This window comes from Meleagris gallopavo, chromosome 1, assembly GCF_905368555.1.
Source record: "Meleagris gallopavo chromosome 1, MGAL_WU_HG_1.1, whole genome shotgun sequence".
Taxonomy (NCBI): Eukaryota; Metazoa; Chordata; class Aves; order Galliformes; family Phasianidae; genus Meleagris; species Meleagris gallopavo.
The window spans coordinates 140,479,452-140,500,345 of record NC_139404.1 but is presented as its reverse complement, the minus strand read 5'-3'; the positions used below and the strand labels follow the sequence as shown (position 1 = coordinate 140,500,345).

Here is a 20,894-nt window from a genome sequence, read left to right as displayed (position 1 = left end):
ATTCCTTCAGAACTCCATGGAATGAATGGAGTTACATGGACCTGATACTGGGGGGAGGGGGGAAGAGGGGAAGGGTATAACTACTAGTAATAGAGTTTCTGTAGTACTAATTATTATTTGCACTACTTTCCCTGAAAAGAAAATTAAAAAATAAAAATAAAAATGCTTATCAGCATCAATAAAAACAGTCAACAAGGTTTACCCTTCTCCTTAAAACCACTACAGATATAAAACATGCTAGAGCAGTTTTAATTAATTCTATTCATACTGAATAAAAAGTAATGCTCTTGTTTCAGATATTGCATTATACAGCAGTCCTGGGAAGAGAGTGCTGTTGTGACAGCAACAAATCTCCACAGCATCACTGATGTGAAAGCAACTCGTTCAGATTTCATCAGCTGAGATGTTGCTCTATGGTGAAATTTTGGCTAATTCCTCTCCTGAGGCTGCTGGCATCTTGCTGTAGATCCAATTGCTTAAACATAGAATTGTCAACATTGCCTCCACATCATATAGAGAAATGCTTGTGGCTCCTGGCTGATTTTCTTTCACTTCTTCATAGAGGGAAGGTTAAGGCCGGAGAAACTGGGGCATAGCTTCTTTTCTTTGCTTCCTCTCTGTCATTTGAACCCCTTGGGGTCAGTATTAAGAGTCATTTCTAAATTGAGCCAGAAAACTAGAAACTCAGTCTGATGCAAGGATGTTTATTTACATCATATGCCCGTGCACAAACTTTGTGCCACAGCCATAGTTAAAGATCTGATCTTTAAAAGCAAACACCAGAAATATCAGAAAATTGAATGATCTCAATCCTGCAGCAAACAAGAGGTGGTTCTCTTTTTCCCCAGTTAGTTGACTGTCAAAGTCACTCTCGCTCAAGCACGAACAACTGAAAATACACCCTGGTCTTGATGTCTGCATTTCATGGGTAGTGTTAGAGTCATCCAGATACCAAGCACATCCTGCCCTGAACAGATGCTCAGAAAGCAGTGGAACAGGTAATATTGCTTTTCCTCTTGTAAATACTGTTAGCAACCATATATGAGTCACATCTTGAATTCTGAGATGAAAGATTCTCTAAGCCCTCATCATTCAGCTAACCTGCTTACACCCACAAGCAATAGCCATTAGAAGTCAGCATTTGTCAAATATTTGAAGTAACATCCTGTATCTTGTTATTCTTAATTTCCACAATATATGATAGTAGCATATACTGACTGATCAGAGAAAATGTGGAAAAACAGATTTTAATTACAGCTTAAGCAGAACTACCCCTTACTGCAAAGGGACAAATGTTTGAGGAATGAAAAGCTCAAGTTCTGCCAAACAACAGTTTGAAAAGATACAATGAACAGCTGAGGCAAACTTTGTCAATTTGAATTGCTAGCTGTGCTGACTTTGTGGTTGTGTCCCACACATCTCTGGGAAGCAGGGAGTTGGAGCCTGTTCAACCACAGAATCACACAAGCATAAGTGGTTGGTAGGGACCTCTGGAGATCATCAAGTCCTACACAGTGCTAAAGCAGTTCCCTAGAGTAGATTGCAGAGGAGAGCATCCAAGCAGGTCTTGAATATCTTCAGAGAAGCAGACTTCATAGCCACTTTGGGCAATTTGTTCCAGCATCACCCTTGCATTAAAGAAGTTTTTCCTTGTGTGCTTATGAAACATTCTGCGCCCCTTGTTCTACCGTTAGGCATCCACTTGACTCCCTCCATTTAGACATCTACAAGCATTTATAAGATTCCCTCTCAACATTCTTTTCTCCAGGCTGAACATTCTCAGGTGTCTCAGCCTTTCCTCATGAGGGAGATGCTACAGGCCTCCAATCATCTTTGTGTCACTCCACTAAACTCTCTCCAGAAGTTCCCTATTTCTTGGAATGGGGAGCCCAGCACTGGAAGCAGTAGCACTGCTGAAACCAGCTAGTGATGTCAGAGTCAGATTTGTTGAGACGAGAAATGGGTGATTATTGCACATCCTACAGCCCACCAGGTTAGCTCTAGCTTTTCAGCTGTCACAGAGCTGTGACTTTTCCCACCTTGTCAAGCAGTAACCTCCTGGACATCTTTCTATGCTCAGAATAGAAGAAATAAGCCTGCCAGTCTGCTAGAAAACAAGGGAGGAAAGGAACTAGGCATTGTCTTATCTTTGGTATGGCAATGACAGACCATGTGAGTAGCACTGTTTAAATGAGTGTGTACAGGGAATTTTTAAATTCTTTTTTCTTTTGTTTTCTTTTTTCTTTTTTTTTCTTTTTTCTTTTCTTTTTTTTTTTTTTTCCGAGATGCATCTGGAAGAATCAGCTCATATTTTTAGTGCTTTTTTTGTCATAATAATGGCAATACTATGTAGACAAAGTAGAGGCAGTCAGTAATAAAATCCTTTCCTTTGTTCTCCCCACTGCAGTGCTGAATCTGGGCAGACAGCAGTAATCATTGTGTGATCTTCAGATGAAGAACAGAGACTGTCCAAAACTCTATTTTAACCATTCGATGACGTTATTCCTATTTTTTTTCTTTGTCCCTGAAAAGGTATTTCAGGCAATATAGGTTTCCGATCTCAGTTCTAAAAGAGAATATGTACACCAGCAAGTCTTCAGTGCCTCTACGCCTATAGCTTCTGTGACCTATTTAGCTCTAAGGGAGGGCAAGTTACTGGTAAGACAAATGAAGCATTATCTTTCTTGTATCTCTGGAATATTTTCCTAGACAGAGATTCACACTGAAATTTCTTTAGGATCAAGCTAAACAGAATAAACAAAGAGTAGTCATTAAGTTCTAAAGCACATTCTTAAGATATCAGTAGTATGTTTTCATATTTATATAAGTAAAATCACCTTAGGCTAAAATAGAATTAAATAAAAAAATGTAAATGGAATTCATTTTTATTTGTTTTCATGCTTCTTACTAAATACAAACATTATTCTTACTCTGAGCTATAAAAATACCCTAAATATCTTTCATTTTCTTTCTTAACTATTTTGCTGTATGTTTACCACCTCAATGAATAAGGTCCCAAAAGCAACTTTGTTTCATTGTTTGTTTATCGCATTAGGCCTCCAGACTATTCCTAAACCAGATCTTTTAGGAAAGCTATGTACCATGATGAGTGCCAGTTTATAAAAAGATAAGTCAGTGTGGCTTCATCTGTTTACCCAAGTGACAACTTTGGCCCAGCAACCTCAGTGGTTCTTGCATCAGCTCAGCCTTTAATGTAGGCAGTATTTTTCTTTTATGCTCAGGATATGAACGAAAAGCACCAGTTCAGGCACAAGAAATGTATGAATTGCAATCTTTGCACGGATACCTCTTCAAAGCTACAGCCTGAGATTTGATTCAGTGGCACAGAATATACAGTGTGAAGCTCATTGCAAACACGCTATTTTGCGAGCCAGTTAATGCAGTAAAATCAGACCTTATTTAGCCTCATGAGGGATAATATAAGACAGAAAGAGTTCAAACCTTCAGGGAGGGAGCGAAAACAGTGTGCAGTGCTTTTCGTCCAGTCTCCAGGAGCAAAGAGAAAGCAAAAAAACCCAAAAGATAGGAGGAAAGACACTCGAAAAGAATAAGTTCCTGGTGTTTAAAGGATAAACACAACATTTACACTGTTTTCAGGAATAACTCATCTTAATCATAGTAAATTTGTACATGCTTTTTGCTATTAATCCTTGTAACACAATCAGATGGTAGCAGCTTCACCTGGAGAGATTGAGACACCAATAGGCCTGTGAGCCAAAAGGATATAGCTTTGGAAAGACTGAGCTCTTCACTGAACTTATTACAATGCTGAAATGCACTGGTAAAACTATACCTCTGGGAAAGACTCTGGTTAAGAAACTGAATGTTATTTCCTCTAAAACAGAAACAGGCCAATTGCACCTTCCATCCACAGATTATATCAGCATAAGACAAATTTCTCTTAAAAATTCATTGAAGACAAGAGTACTGATCACACTTAGTGAAAAGGACTTTGGTCTGGGCCTCAAATGCTCCAAATGAAAAGGCTTTTTTTGTGAATCACTTGATATTCTCAGACATTAAAGCTAAACCACTACCCCAGTCCTTCCATTGACATTTGCATTCTACCTTCAAGAATATTCTGCAATCTGTTAACAGTAGAATGGGCATTTGTACAATGTGTGTTAACCTGCTTACCTCTCGCAAGACTTTTTAAACTAAAATTTATCCACAAAGAAACAAAATGTGGTAGAATTATCACCCACTGAAAAATCCGTCGTACTTCTTTGTGCCCACCAAACTTTGAGACATCAGGACACCAATACTAAAGTTGGCCTTTGAGTGGTCTTTCATGTCCTTGTATATCCTAAATATATCATAAATACAATTATTTGACTCTAATTTAGATATCTTTTTAAATCTTCATTACAGTATGCCCAGAGATGGAGTGAAGTTGAGAGGGCACAACTGAAATGGCTGCAGCATGTAGGAGAAGAATCAAAATAAAGGTAATTTGATAAGCATTAACAGACATGTGGTACCCATGAGTCTGGAAGAGCAGGAAGGGAGAGGAGCACGCAGCAAGGATAATAGAGGAAGAGCAGGAAGGCTCTCTAAACTGGAATTAAAACTTTGTTTTTTCACCTTCTGTGGAGCAGGAAAACTTTTAGTAGTAATAGTGAAATATTTCGAGACCTCAGGATCAAAACCAAAGTTCATGTGCAGGAGGACATCTGGGTATAAATGGATTTAATGGCCTTTGTTTTTCCTCCCTTGACTCCACACATGCAAATCCTACTACACACAGGCTAGCTGCCACAACTAGCCAGGTTTGTGCTCTTCAGAGCAATTTTAGAAGCTTTCTCCCTTTCCATCTGTTATTCACCCCAATTTGTTCTGAGCAGAGCTTGCTTTCAGAAGGGCACTATTTACCCCACAGGAAAATTAACTCAAAAGCTCAAAATCTCTTCTCTCCTACATTACAAAACACCTTCGCCACATTTAAATCCACCTGGCAGCACGGTTAAGCAGAAATTGTCACTCTGGTGTTAAAAGAAGGCTCCATGGTTCTTTCTCCCATTGCTAGAGGGATGAGAAGAAGACCAGGAGATCTGTCATGGAGAACAGCAGTACTGTCCTCGCTCTCAGGTTTTTTAAAATCTGCCAGGATTTAAAATGCATAGAAACATGCATTGTTCCACTGCAGCACAGGATGTGAAGTGACTTTGTAGGGCACCTGCAGGAATGGGAAGAGCGGTGAGGAAGCCTTGCTCCAGAACCCACTCCCGGGTGGAAAAATGTACCAGCTGGTTGTTCTAAAGCAGGATTTTCACCCTGCTTCTAACAAATTTGTCTGAAATGAAGATAAAAAGTGAGAGCTGAAGCAGGAAGGAAGAGAATAAGCAGATGGACTGTGGTAAAAACCACAACGCTGATAAAATTAATTTCCTGTATCTTCTGTGGGCAAAGGAGAGGAAATACAGGTTAAAGTACTCTGTAATTGGATAACAAATTAAAGCACTGCCTAATCTCTAACTAGGTTACTGTGCATCCAGGGGCAACAGCAGTCTACCTAGTCATCTGCAGTGGAATACTAAAGCTAAAATGTTGTCTTTTCACAAGGCTGTGACAGGAAATGTAGAAGCAATGGCTAATTCCTGACCTTGAAAAGAGTGTGCTAGCAGTTTGCCTAGTTATGAACAAAAGAAAAAAAAAGAAGAAAGCAAACACATACTGATGTAAAAAAGATGTTGTAAAAATATCTGAGCAAGAAAGCTTCGGTGCAGCTCTTTCTGAAAGAAAGCATTGGGAGTGACAAAAGATCTGGCTCCTCTTGGAGTGCAGATTCAATCTGAGCACATGAAGTACTACACTCTGGGCACTCCTCCTTATTATCACTAAGACAATTGTTAATGCAGCACCGCTCACCACTAATTTAAATGAATTTCATATAACTGGTTCCTCCAGAAAATACTGCTTCACCAACTCGGCTGCCTGACTGCTTCTGTGCAACCTCAGATCAAAAGGCAGAGGACACAAAGAACAGTGCGTTCAGTGTTGCGGAGCCCTCTGCTTCAGCTGCCCTCCTAAGTCAAACAGCACTGAACATCAAGTAAGAATCTTCATGTTTTGTTTCAGTGATGGACCCTCATTTTGAAGTCAGTTTGAAGAGTTAATTGGGCAGGATGTTACCTACTGGCCCATAATGTGAGTTGGTACACTCCAGGGCAGCCATTCTACCAGTGCTCTTTCACAAATTTCATAAACTCACCATTAAATCTAATTCTCAAGGAATTAGTATTCTTAGTGCTACCCTTTGAAAAGTACTGTTAATAGCAACAGATGCCACATCTTTCTGCACTAGCCAGAATTTTCTGTACTGGATTTAAAAAAAAAAAAAAAGATTATATCAGGGACTTGGGGTACTGTTTTTGCACATCCCTCTCAGGGAGAAAAAATCAGTGCTGAGTATCAGTGGAAAGGACTGCCAGGCAGCTTGCTCACTGTCTGCATACTGCAATGTTAGTAATTTGAAATTACATTCTTTTATATTCTTGTTTTGGGGAAGGATTTTTCAAAAGGATTAAAAATTCCTGCTAACTCGGGCAAGCCCTTCGTTTTAAAAATTTGCTTTGAGGTCCTTCATGGGAGATCATCAACCCAAATATCCCTAAGGCAACATCAGCTCTTGCTGATCAATGAATGGGCTGATATAAACAATAAGGTCACAGAAGAGCTTCAGCATCCTCCTGTCTCTGTTCAGATTGGATATCAGTAAAAGGTCCTTCACCAGAGGGCAGTGGGCATGTAGCAGGCTCTCAGCCCCAACCTGAAGGAATTCAAGGGGTGTTTAAACAGTGCTCTTAGATACTGGGTTTGAATTTTGGGTGGTCTTCTGCGGAGCGAGGAGTTGGACTCAATGATCCTTCCATATCCTCTCCAACTCAATATAATCTATGATTCTGTCCAAACAAATGCAAATTCTCCTCCCTTCATCGTGTCTGACAAAATGAGACTTCTGCTTGGGTAAAATCTGGTTTGTTCTGGTTTCCTCCATTGCCTGCTCCTAACAGAATGAAAGAAAAATGTGAAAAGGTAAAAACGAGAACTTACAGATTCTGTGAAAAAAAAAGCCCTCAATTCTCTTTAGAAGGAAAACCCAGGAGGACTATGTGCATGAGAGTGGAGAGTTGTTCTTCATTCAGCTCTTCATTTGCTGCTTGCTCTACTTGGTTTCTGTAGATCTAGATTACTTTCATTATGTGTTAATTCCCTTGGATGCAAACTAGAGAAGACACACTTGTTCTGCAAATTAGCCACTGTAAGTCAAAATAGACAAGAAGATGGAGGAGGCTTAGAATGATGCTGTAGGAATTATTGAAATAAGAGTAGCTTAGACACAGAACCATTTAATCTGTACAAGAAAATTATTGTCTTCTACAGAAAATAAAGGGTCTTTTCCTTATGGAGACTAAAGAGTGGTGCACTAGTCAGAAACAATCTGAATATTTAAAGTTAGCAAGAAAAAGAAAACAAAAATTCAAAGCACAGCCAGAAGTGAAAAACTCTCCCTTTCCCTCCTCAAGCAAAAGCTACTTCCGTCACATGAATGGCCTCACGGTCAAAAATCCCACCTCTGTGACAAGTCCACATGCTGAACACTGCCCTCCACTGCGCTCTGTTTTAAGGCAAAACAAAACTATATCCTAACATCAGAGCATTTCACAGTTGGGTTTACTGTAGGCAATGCAAACACATTTCTTTTTGTGTTAAATATACACTCTTCTTTATCCCAGATTAAGTAATGATCCTTGGGTTTCTTCAGATTTATAATCTGCAAAGAAACAGTACAAGTAAGGACTACACTAAGATTTTTAGGGAGTTCATAGAAGGAGGAAAATCCACTGCTTAAATTCAAGCTTCTGATATTTAGCAGTTAATGCAAGAGTAAACATACCTTTTGAATCCTCAGAAGAAGGAATTAAGTGATTCCAATTGGTACAAACTGATTTTCCCTTAAAATGCACATATACAACTGGTTTACGATCTCTAATTCTCACTAATATAGGTAAAATGCACATATATATACTGAAACATACTATCAGACTATAAGTCAGACCCTTTTAATTATCAGACCATGATCCAGATTTAGCCTGCTAAAATACACTAAACATCAATAATCAGTAGCAATTTCTTTAGTCACACTCCTCACAACTATATAAGAAAAGAGGGGACTTGTAGCCACATAGGAAGAAATAGATATCTTTTAATTAAAAGGAACATCAAGAAGCATGTGCAGCAGCAGCTCAGATTGATTTCAGAGAGCTCAACAAATGGAAAATAAACATGCAGTGAAACAACATGTTACTTAGTTGGTCAACCAGCTTTGCTGCACATACACACACAGGTGAAAGGGTGATCCCTAATAAGATCGGTGTGAAAGAAAGTGAGTGCAAGTCTGTGAAGTTGGAGAGAAAGGTTTAATTTAGAAATGGAGGAAAATTCCTGCCCTTCAGCTCTTCCTTACCCTGGAACAATACATTCTATTTTATAGGAAGAGGCTCATACTTGCCTTAGTGAAGTTGAAAGAGGCTTTCTGGTCATGTTTGGCTTTGCTTATACTGTTAAATAAAAGTGCTAGACCCTTGATCATCCACACTTGTTACTTAGGTCCAGGATAGTTTCGGACCGCATCAGCTAGCTCTCTCTACCCAAATCAGCTAAAGATGCTGGTAACTATTAGAAATGAGGACACAGAATCATAGAATATCCTGAGTTGGAAGGGGCCCATCAGGATCATCGAGTCCAACTCCTGAATCATTCCCAAACTTTTTAAATAATAAGCCCCAGTTAACCTCCAAAATATCTAACAGTGTTCAATCTGTTATACTCTGCATTTACTTCTAAATGTTTGGCTTAAGGACTGAAGAGCTGCTCTGAAAATATCAAACATCTCCAGCTAGAATGAACTCCATTTCTTTGAGTTGTGTTGGTTCACACAGCTAAATTCAAGAAGGCATTTTCTTGCAACAAAACTCTTCTTTGTTGGGTCAATCAAAAATAATAATAATAATAATAATAATAATAATAATCCAAGAGCAAATAAGCAACTTAAGCAAGCAGGAAATACTACAGTCTGGTAACCACTAGGGGAAAACCAGTGTGCCTTGTCTCTTTGCTAAATTACTTTGCTTTATTTTATTACCAGCCTATTCAGGTCTGTTATATGAGACATTTGTTGACATATATAAATGATTTCAGTAAGGATGTTTTTATATTGCTCACAAGGAAGGAAGCAAGACTAAGTTCAGGACTTCCTATTTGCATCCACGGGCTTCCAGTTCTGAGTTGAACCTCACGTCCTTTTGTATAAGCAACACAAAATAAGAAAATCCAGTTTCATTTTTCTGAACACTCAAACTATATCAGATTTAACCTGTTCTTAAAGATAAGAGAACATCCCACATCTGAGCCACAATACAATTTCTACAATATGGAAACAATATAGAATCACAGAAATGCTCATGTTGGAAGGAGACAGTCAGAGCCATTTGGCCATGGATTAATCCCTCTCCCTCTTTAATCAAATAGTATGAACTGAGGCTTCAGTTTCCCAGCTAGTAGAAAGAGTTTAAGGTGGGGGAAGGATATCAAAGCCCAGCTGAAGTAGTATAGGTCGTACAATCATTACTTGTCAACTGTTAACAAGAAAAGACTGTATTTCCCTTCAACATTACTTTAAGATCTCCAGAATAAGCTTATTACTGGAGATTTATGGTGATCTGTTTGGTCTCAATATCACCTAACCTTCTTGGCCTATTTGGCTGTGGATATAAAAAAGTATGGGAAGAAAAACTCAAATTAATGTCAAACCTGCACTAATGCCCACAGGAGTGTAGAAATGCCTTTGAAACCTCTCAGTAAAGAAAAAAAGCTACATAAATGCTTCCAGTGTTGGATACATCTATATTGCTCAGTTGATGGTATCTGATGAGAAGATTCACCTAGCCAAAGATCCAAAGAACCATAGATGCTGCATTTTAATAGTTGTGTTCTAAATCAAATTTCTGGGTGGGGAAAAGAATATATTTCCTCTCAGCAGCAGATACACCAACAGTTTAAGGTTACCTTGATGTCCTCCCTCACAGGCAGATACAAGTGCCAATCCTTTGGTGAGCCTGTAGGTGTTAACCCGGGCAGCTAGGGCACATGGAGGGTATTTCATGCCCATGCAGGTTCAGAACAGCAAGGGCTGCTAGGCATGCTCATGCAGATGGATAGCAGACATCCACATGCCAGCAAGGAGGCAAGCAGTACAGGATACTCAGCAAAGGTCACCCTGGAGGCCACTGCTTCAGAGCTGTGCAACAGTGAACAATAGACTCATGAGAGTACCTGCATTTGTGAAAGCAAAGCAACATTTACAAGGGTATCTCACCTTTAGCAAGATAGCTATAAATGGAATACATTCAGAGAATCTAGACTCTTATCAAATATAACTCTTATGTGTCCTTGGTAAAGGAACACTTCTAGAAATAGATGTTTTCCATGAAAATGTCCTTAAATTTCAGGTCTGTTTGCTCTTCAGTTGATAAGTAGACTGTTTGCCTGGAGGACTTTCTATTGCCAACCTTTCTAAATGACTACAGATTCCTTTAATCCCTTTATTATTTACTTTATAATTTCTTTTGTCATTCTGGTTTTTCATCTCCCTCTGAGAATAAGTGGGAGAGAGAGCATCCCACACTATTCAAGTATCATCTATATAGCACTTTAAAAAAAATCTCACCTAATGTACTAACATCACATTCTGACTTACTTTTGTTCTAACTTCATCAAGTTCCACCCCCAAATTCTTTACCTATATATATAACTAGAAGGGCTTAGTATTTATCTTTTTCTAATCTTCCATCTGAAATTTATTAGCATGGCAGCCAACTTAAGCCATAATCATTGCAGTTAGTCACTGAAAGCAAAAGAAAATTGGTCTCAGAAAATGTAATAAACTTTCATTTTGCCATTTCTCCTGACATTTTATTAAAAGGTTTTAACCTAGCCTGCACAACTTACAGTTTACTTCTGCTCTGGTTATAAGGTCCTAAACTGCCACCTCTTTTGTCATCCTATAGGCAGCTGGTCCGGCTGGGATAAAATCATTCTGATCCACCGTCTAAGAGGTCACAAAGTTAAGTAGATAAACATTAAAATGACATGTTTTTCATCTGTATATCCTTAGGTTATTTTTTTCTTCTCATTGTCTTTAATGATTTGGGTTTTTTTAAGAGCAAGCACCATGTCTAATTCAGCACTTTGAGGAAATCCTTGGATTGCATTTTTCCTCATTGGTGTATGGCAATGCTCAAAATTGATATGTTCTTTCATAGTACTAAGAAAGCCAGTGTCTTCTAAAGTACACTTCCATTGAAAACGTTCAGTGAAGAGGGAATATCTTGTGTGCCCACAAATCACAGTATTCATTCTGCTTCATGTCAGAAACACCCCAGAAATATCATCTTTTATAAACTGCAAAGACAATCTGAAATGAGGAAAGACAGCTGAACACAAAATCACAATGAATCCATTCCTACTTCCTTGGCACCCATTCCTCCCACCATGATTAAACTCATTGATTTTACCCAGACAGCTATTGCTGAGGAAGCTACAACCACTTTTCTTCTCCTATTACATTTCTACAACTTCACCATTGTCAGCATTAAAAAAAAAAAAAAATAAGGCCTTTCTCAGAAAACGCTGGTCTTCAACACTATCGCTACGTAATGACATATTTGCTGTAAAACTATCCTGTACTCTTTTTAGGTGCTGTTCCACAGAAACAGTTTCAAAGGTGAATCTTCAACATGTTTCAAATTCTTTTGCATGCAAGCAGAGCTCAATATTTCAGAATACAGGGAGGTAAAATGTATACAGTCACCTGTTTTGTCACAAATGTCCCCAGTCAGCAGGAACCCAAGAGTATATTGCATTACAAGGGCAAGTTATAATCTTCTCATACAATAATGTCTCCAAACCGCAGTATGAAATATGAAGTCCAATGAATGGCAAACAAGGTTAATCAAAGCTTAATGAAAGGTTAATCAGAGGTAAAGAAGACGCAGACTACAAGTTCACTCTGTCTGTACCCTGCGGAAGTTATGGACATGTGTGAAGTTCTCTGACAATTCCTGGGAGCAGCTTTAAGGAGCCACGTGGCACCTCTGTGAGCAGACAATGCCAGGACCTACAACCTGTTCTGTTCCAGGTCAAGGAAGAAAAGATCAGTGATATTATCCAGAAAATTTTCCTGGAAGCTGAGTTGCCCTTCTTTAACTGCAGAATCCCACGTAAAGTATTTTATCCTCAAACAAGAAACAAGTCCTCTTGCTGACTTTACTGTCTTTTCCTAACCAGTCACTGTTGCTTTGCTGCCTCTACATTTATGTTCTTCTGTGACTGTTCTGCTACTGTAAATTAGCAGAAAGTGGGAAACTAATCACTCATACAGCTCATGCCCCATAAAACAGAGAACAATTCATCATTTATCGTAAATATCAGTTACTTCAGTATAACCTGTGAGGTAGCTCTGCTCACTGCCGCTAGCTAATTACTCAAAGCATGGAAACTTAAAAACATCAGAAAAAAAACATAATTAAGGGTTAATTTTCCTCACAGATCCTAATCCAAAGAAAAAAAGTGAGGTGTCTGCACAAGCAGCTGCTGAAAAAACAGAGATGCGAAAGTCTACAGTGGAGGTTGCAGTGTCTGGGATGGGTCAAGGTCATATTCATGGAGATGCAACAGGTCTGAGTAAACCCAGGAGATTACCAAATATTGGTACTGAAAGTCTGTATAATCTTGTTTTTTGAGCCAGAAATTCACTATGTGGAAACAAAGTAACAGGTCTAGGAGGAAGTTGCTGGGGGACACAAGTCTCCACAAGTTTTAATCCACCTGTTAATGCCGTTTAAAAACATAGATTTTAGTGCAAGCTTAAAGACTTCAAGACACAAAATCACATTTGACCTGAAGTTAATTCACATCTGAAATGTTAGGTTGATCTCTCAGTGGGATAATCCATCAAAACCATGTTTGGGTTCAAATTCTCAGGGACTAATAGCAGTTATGTGTATCCACAAACACTTTCTAGTTGCAAGAATATCTAAACTGTAAACTATTTTATTCATGCCATGAGCCCTAAGAATTAATAAGCATTACTATTATTTTAACTTTCATTGAGATATTCCTGATAGGACAATCTATTTTGTAAGATACTGTTATGCTAATGAGTTCTGGAATATTTTTTTTAAGGAACTCCCTACTTTATAATTTTTCCACATCTTTTCCTATATTTTCCTCTACATTTTGCTGTTATTTCCTGTTCATGTCATTTAATGTCTGTAAATTTACCTATCTTAGCAATGAATGATATGTGTTGAAACTACCAGGCAGAAGCAGTACTCCACAAAGCACTTTTCTGATGAGAAGTGTGAAACTGGGAACTGTTATCTGGGCATCTTGTTTAAATGTAGCAAGACACGCTTAGAAATACATTTACTGAAAAAGTAACAAGTCTGGCAAACTTGTTTTCTTTAAATTAACATTTTCAACTCAAAACCTCATTAAGGGACAATGAAATTCTTCTAGATTTCCTGCTGAGAACCAAGAGGTTCTTATGTAAACAGAAGACTTTGATTTTATATGCAGACTCTCTCTTCTGTTCCAACTGTTCAACAGTGTATAAATTCTAGTTTTCAGTGACACTAGAGCTTCATTCCTTAAAAGCTTGTTCAAGCAGCAATATCCACTTTTTCCCTCAAAAAGAAAGGCTTTGTGGAAACTTGTTTTGTGGAAGGTGCTTCTGTACCCCATAGGCCTAGAAGATCCACTGGCTGCAGCAGGACCACAAAAGCAGATTCCCCATGCAAAGGGATGTGTCAGCTGTCATCTCATCTCTGTTCTCAGAAGTCAGAGACATCTCACATCCTAAGCAAAGGCAAGTTATCTACTGGGAATAGAGACTATAGAAATGCTGCTTGTGTTCTGGCAGTTCAAGGAAGAATGCACTGCAAAGGAATTGACCTTCACCTTATAGATAAGGTTCCCCTGAAAAATTCCTCAGGAATAACCACAAAAGCAAATTTGGGAATAGTAGGGTCCACCTCTGTTTTTTCAAAGAAGACAAAAGGAGCACAACCCCTCCGTGCCCTTTCCACAGCACAGCACACAGTTACATGGATCCTCATGAGGAGACATGCAAAGGTTTTGAAGGTTGAAATAGAAATGCTCTTTGACAAGTAAAGGTGCATAGCTCCTTCAGAGCCTGATAAACACAGAGGCCTGAAGAAAGAGATTTATGAAAGTCTAGTAATTATTGAAAAATGGCAGGATATATTAGGGGAAGGATCAAATGTAGATTTGCCCTGTTTATTATATTTTTTTTACTCCAACTACTGCTTGGTGCTGGAGATAGGAGATGTTCAACAGCTGAGGCACCAGTCCTACACATTCTTCATCCTCATCCTATTCTTATCTTTTTAAATTACAGCTACATTAGAAAACATGGGTGATGTGATGAATTCTCAGAGAACAGCGAAGTCTATTCCCATGTCATACCTTCCTGGAATCTCCTCAAAACAAATCTTTCGTCAGGGATTACAGCTGATTTTGTGTCATGGTCTGATAGAAAAGCCTAAACAATTCCAGTGGAATTAAAATGTTTAACCTTGGTACAGTTCTACTTCCTATGGGACCTGGCTAATTTCAGTGCCACCAAATGATCAGGCCAAGTAATTTCCAGGCTACTACCTCCTGCATACAAACAGTAAAGTTGTTGGATGCAATTCCTCATGCTGTTCCCAGTTAGAAGTTAAAAGTAAAATAAGCAGGTGTCAGAGTCCAAACACAGAATACGGACATTAAAATTACATCATCAATTTCTATCACCAATGGAGTGCCACTTGATCCAGTTTATCATACACAACCATCGAGTATTAACTCTCTCATTATTAAAATACTGGTTCTGTTCAACACAATATTGAACTTTAGTACAGAAGATGTTATTATTCTGACTTTTACTCTGGATGCTATTATTCTGACGTCTCAACACTCTCTCATCGGCAACTGTTTACTTCCCTTTATACTATTTAATGTGAGTGCTTTTAATAGAGTAGGCTGCAGACAGACAAATTCTGCATTTCATTTATCCATTAGAAGTCTGTCACTTAATAATTCCAAGGCTTCACCCTCAAAAAGATCCTCTTCAAAGACAGTGTGTTCCTGATTTGAATAGCAGCTTTGTTTGCTATTTACCTTCACTGTACAGTATACTCAAAAGGACACACTGCATGCATACATTCTGCTCACTCTTAGTTCAGCCCATCACAGAGATAAGCACCATCTCTTTGCAATTATAATTGTCAGTTCATCTGAGTGGCTCATAACATGTCAGGATCCACTTCAAGCACATGATAAATAATTCTTTTAATATCCAGTCTGAAGATGAATGTACTCCTTTGAGCATTTCATCACATGGCCTGCAAAAAGAAGACTTTCTTCCCAGCTCCCAGTGTGTTCTGTCAGCTGAAACACACTGCATGAAGTGTGCTCTGTCTGAACTAACATATGGTTTCAGTCCTGCAAAGTCTATTTCCAGGTACTCTGTCTGTTGTATGCAGCCTTTCCATGCAGTGGCAAGTAGCTCCTGGTACGTTAATTATTCAAGCCTCTGCTACACAGCAACAGGTTTTTTCACAACAGAGATTTTAGCATTTAAAAGCAAGGTTTTACTATTCAGTAAGTTGTTCAGCAGACTTGTCTAGTAATTTGTCTCTAAAAAGCTATTATTCACTGAAACGTAATGAGCTAAACAAAGCCATCAGCAGCACGTTTGTGCCGTGTTAGAAACTGTCTGCAGTTTTTAACAAGCAGAAAAGCCAGGCAAAGGGCAGGAATGGTGTGTCCAAAACCATAAGGGAGTTCTTCATCAGAATGAGATATAGAAATGAGCCACTGCTCCCAAAGAAACAGGATCACCCTGGCCACAAGCAGCCCGCTCCAGCAGGATGCAGTGCTACAGGCACACTGCAGCCTGACGTCTATGAGTACTCAGCACAGCTCGGTCTGCACACAGCTGCTTCATCTGGCCAATCACCTTCTAGACGTACAGCATCTCATTCTGCAGTTACACAGAAATCTCAGTAGTGACCCCACAAACTACCACTAAGCACTTGCTGTAATTCTCTACTGCTTTGCTGCTGCTTTTTTTTTTAATGTCATGAAGTCCTCTTGAAGAACCGATTTCCAGTTTCAAGCTCATTCTCCTCTTCAGATGATGTTTTTATAGACCAGGCAGAAAACCTTTGCACGAGGACCAATTCTGAATGTCTAAATCATTCCTCCCCTAAATTTGCAGTCAATGGGTATTTTAGCTCAAAATTAATATATTTAGCATAATCTAAGCAGGTAAGAAGAATAAATATCATTCTCAAAGGAAAACTGCATACACATAAATATTTGAACAAATGATATCTGTAAATACATTTATCACGTTTTCTCTAAGTGTAAGTCATCCTTTGTATATCTGAACTCAGTTATAAATGGTCCATCATTAGCAGACATTGAGCTGGGTGTAAGCATTTCACCACAGGAGGGGGATTCATGAGCAGGCATAAATTTCACCCCTTAACAAGGAGAATATGCAATCTAATTTGATCAACAATAATCAAATTTGTATAAATTTAGAAAATGTATTCCACAGAGGACAGAACTTCAGTAGGTGAGATATACATAAATAGGCAGTTTTACATCCAAGGGAAAGAAACACACCATGGATCTCATAACAGTGTAGGAATGGTGGGGTTAAGCAGTCAGAGATGTTTTCAAATCTGCTTGAAATGCACTGCAAGGGCCCAATCCTGCAGCCTACTGAGGCTCTTAGTCTTTCAGTATGAGATTTGTTTTCCATGAGTTAGAAATGCAGGGTGGCCTGTGTTTACTTCAGATAGGGATAACGATTTTCACCATAGATGTTATGAGCAGAACCCAAGCTTCTGTTTTCATTTTGCATGACTATGCTTAGAAACTTTTTTAAACAATGAGCAGCCATGAAAGAGTAGCCTGACTGCTCTATGGGAATGACACAGAGATCCCGGTTTAGGCACAACCCACACGTCAGAAGTTCTTTTTAAATAGGTTTTGTGCCTGAGATTGATCTGTGATTGATAATACCAGAAACTAAACTCCTTTATCAGCAACATATTAATAGCAATGCCAATTTCCATCTACTCTCCTGTCAGCACCCCTGACTGAATTGGAGAGATGCCTCTCCTTGGAGGTAAATGGAGAGGAAATGTGATACATCCTCTGTCTGCTGGATGCCACCAGGAGGGAAATGTGATCCATGGGGACATGTCCCGCTCCAGCCAACCAACCTATCTCCCATGGGCAGCTGGCTTTGGGTGAAAAATGTTTGGCTCTTCCTCTGTTGGCTTTAAAAACCACTCAGAGGTACTCTCCTTCCCATATCCCCTTAAGCCCTACAAAAAAGAATCAGAGCAAGCAAAGCCACACTTCATCCTCAAAGTTTTCTCCTAATGGAGGTGAATAGTTATAGGGAACAAAAGGCACTTTCCAGGATCTCTAATCTGAAACAAAGAAACAAAGCATTCCAACAGATAGCCCAGAGCTGATGCCGCCCCATCAGAGCCCCAGACACCATCCACTGTGTTCCCCTAGCTTCAGCCTCACTCTGCCACAGCAGAGCTCTCAGAGTGGCCGCTGAGTCTTGGAGGTGGGCACATGGAGAGGGCACAGTACAGAGCACCTGGACAAGAGCCACCCACTGCTGTAAAGAAAGTAGCTACCTCAAGGAGTTAAAAAAAAAAAAAAAAAAAAAGTGCATCAGGCCGAAAATAGCTGAGCAACCTGCGGTCGCAGCTGCCCAACCTGCCCGATTTTCTACCCGGTTAGCTCAGCAGTAGCTGCGCCTCGGGAGACCTAAGAGCTCTCGAAAAGTTTGGTGGGTGAAGGAGGGATGGGGGGGCGGGGGACCGGGAAGAGCCGCCGGCAGAGGGAGAGTCGCCGCTGTCCTGCGGGCACCGCGGAGCTGGCGCAGGGGAAGTGCCGCGGAGCAGCAGCGCCTGTTGCCCAAATACCGGTGGCCCGGCCGAGCCTTCCCCAGGAGCCGCGGGGCCGAGATTTCGCATCCCTCCGCTCAGAGCGGAGCGGCCGGAGAGGGACCTCTGACCCCGGCCTGCGATCTGCTCCCAGGGATGCGGGCTGGAAGAGCTGCAGACCACCCCGGCTCTGAACCCTTTCTCGGAGCATCGCCCCTCAGCTCCGCTCCGCGCTGCGCTCACAGCCCTGCAGGAGCCGCCCCCCCCCCCCCGGCTGACCTGCCCCGGCCGCCTCAGGGGGAAGCTGCCTCCCCCCACCCCCCCAGGCTCGCTGCAGCGCCAAAGGGGAGCGGAGCCCGCGAGAGCTGAGCCTGCGGCCGCTCCCCAGCCCCCAGCGGGGCATTTCGGCCTCTTTGGTATTCTGAGAGGTGGCCGCTCGCTGCTGCAGAGCCGGGAGAGAACAGGAGAACCTGGGGAGGTGGGGAGCCAATAAATCCGCCGAGACACCCACCACAGCTCCGCAGCGGCACCGAGCTGGGCAAAGCGAGAGCCGGGGGCGGAGAGGGGTGCGGGTTACCAGGGCTGCCGCTTGTTGGTGTTGGGGTGTCAGAGAGGCAACGAGAGCCTATGATCTACTACACTGCAGTGCCGGCGTCAGGAGCCTCCTGCTCGGGAGCTGCCGCTGCAGGGCAGCCGGCACACACCCGCACCACGCACACACACGCAGCATCCCTCGCCTCCCCCCGCCCGCAGGTGCTTGCGGACATCCCGCTGGCCTGGGGGAGCAGGCAGGCTCCGGGGGGACCCGGGCCCGGGGGGAGGCGGGTGGGAGGGCCATATTTCCCTGAAAAGCCGCCGGCTCCCCCGCCCGCCGCATCCCGGCCGCCCCGAGCGGGAGGGAAGGATGCAACAGCAGCAGCGTGACCCACCGGGCCAGGCGGCCCGGGGCAGCCGCATTTGCATTTCTTATGTAATGCACCGCAAGTTTCCCCTGTCGGAGCCGGACCGGAGCGAAGCTCATGATGCGGGTTGCAGGCAACCATGGGGCCGGGGCCGAGTGGAGGGGTCAGCCCGGCAGCAGGCGACGGAGGGGGGGGCACAGCGCCTCAGTGTCCGTCTGGGCAGCGGTCCAAGGAAAGTGACCCTTTCCTCACCTCCCCACTCTGGCCCGAGGTCCCTGGGGGGGACTGCTAAGGTGGGGGGGCCTGACTTCAGAGAGCTGAGGGAGGTGGGTGGGTGCGGAGGGGGGAACGCGCTGTAAATCGAGCACAAAGTGAGGTACATGGCCGGCTGGCAGCAGCACGCACGAGGCCGGGCCCCCTCCCAGCCGACAGCCCCGAGGATGGGCTCTGGGGACAGTGGGGAGAATGCACTGGCTGCCCCTCCGATATAAAAGTTTCATCCTCAGAAATAGCCCACGAAACTAGGAGATGCAGCCCGGCCTGGGGTCGCCTTTGGTCATAGATATCTATACATTTTCTCCGTGGTGACAGTGGCTGAAGCTAATCTGTACCGCTCCTTGCTTATTCATACACATACATGCATGTCCGTGCCGGCCTCGCTCTATCCCCCCTTCTCGGCAGGATTGCAGATCTACCTCGGCGAGCAACAGACAGGGCAGCATAAAGGAAAACAACGCGGTGCAATGCATTGCTTACCAGTTTGGTTCTTGTTTTTCTTAAGACTCTTGCCACAAAGACACTGCAGCATATGCGATCCTTTGCTGAAAATGTTCCAAAGAAACCACATTGATTTGGGCGAAAAGCAATCCAGCAGCTTATACACCCTGAGAAAGAAGAGATCCTTGCGGTTGCATAATAATAAATTGAGACCAGTTCTCCTGAAGAGGGGCACCAGTTTTATCATAGAAAAGGCGGTTGTATTCCGATCTTCTCACAGTTTTTGTTGGTTTTTATTTTGTTGGTTTTTGTTGTTGTTTTTTTTTGTTGGTTTTTTTTTTTTTTTTTCTTCACGTGGTATATTTCTTTGAGACTTTTCAATGGATGCTTTTTTTTCAGCCGGGCTCAATGGTTATTCCCCTTAGATCAACATTGGATTATAACCAAAAGCGTGAAGAGACACACGCACAAAAAAAAAAAAAAAGAAAGAAAAAAAAAAGAAAAGAAAAGAAAGAAAAAAAAAGAAAAAAAAAGAAAAAAAGAAAAAAAACAAAAACAAAAATAAAAAAACAAAAATCCCTTTTCAGCGCGAAGCCAAACGAAAAGTAAGGTAGAGAAATCCCGGCCGAGGCCAAAACCTCATCGGAGACACCGGCAGAACGCGGCAGAAGGATCCCCAAAGAGACAACCATAGCCTGGCACTTGACTGCTAGGAGGATGGGTGGATCTGCAGAACAAAAGCCACGGCAGGATCCATCCTACTGAACGACTGCCATTGTGCAGCCCCGCGGCGGGAGAGCGCACCACCAGCACCCGGCGAAGCCCGGCTCGAGGCGGAGAGACCGGCTGCCGGCCGCGGGGCGGACCCCGCCCGCAGCCCCCGCCGCTGCCCTGCAGTCCCCGCCGCCCCGCGACGCCTCCCGCCCTCGCCCGCGCGGGCCACTCGCCTCCGGCCCCGGCTGCCGCTGCGCCCCGCTCCGCCGCGCAGGAGGCAACAACCCCCCGCCCCGCGTCGCCCGCCGCAGCCTCGGCGCCCAGTCGCCGGCGGGCGCCGGGGGAGGAGGAGCCGCGCTGCCCCGCCGGCCCGGCTCGCCGTCACGTACCCACGTGCGGCAATACTCGGAGCGGATCGGCACCGCTCGGCTCGGCCGGCCCCGCAGGGAGAGCGGGCGGCTGCGGATCGCCACCCCCTCCTCCTGCAGCC

The 20,894-nt window shown here is 42.4% G+C and overlaps 1 protein-coding gene across 1 annotated transcript in view; it reads right to left on the bottom strand.

The window, feature by feature from the left end:
- The window catches only part of FGF14 (fibroblast growth factor 14), a 378,041-nt gene extending 357,475 nt beyond the window's left edge, over positions 1–20,566 (bottom strand). Inside the window, exon 1 of the mRNA XM_085215548.1 lies at positions 19,730–20,566. Coding sequence (XP_085071674.1) covers positions 19,730–19,937 — 208 coding nt within the window. The 5' untranslated portion in view covers positions 19,938–20,566. The remainder of the gene's footprint in view (positions 1–19,729) is intronic.
- Positions 20,567–20,894: the final 328 nt, after the last annotated feature.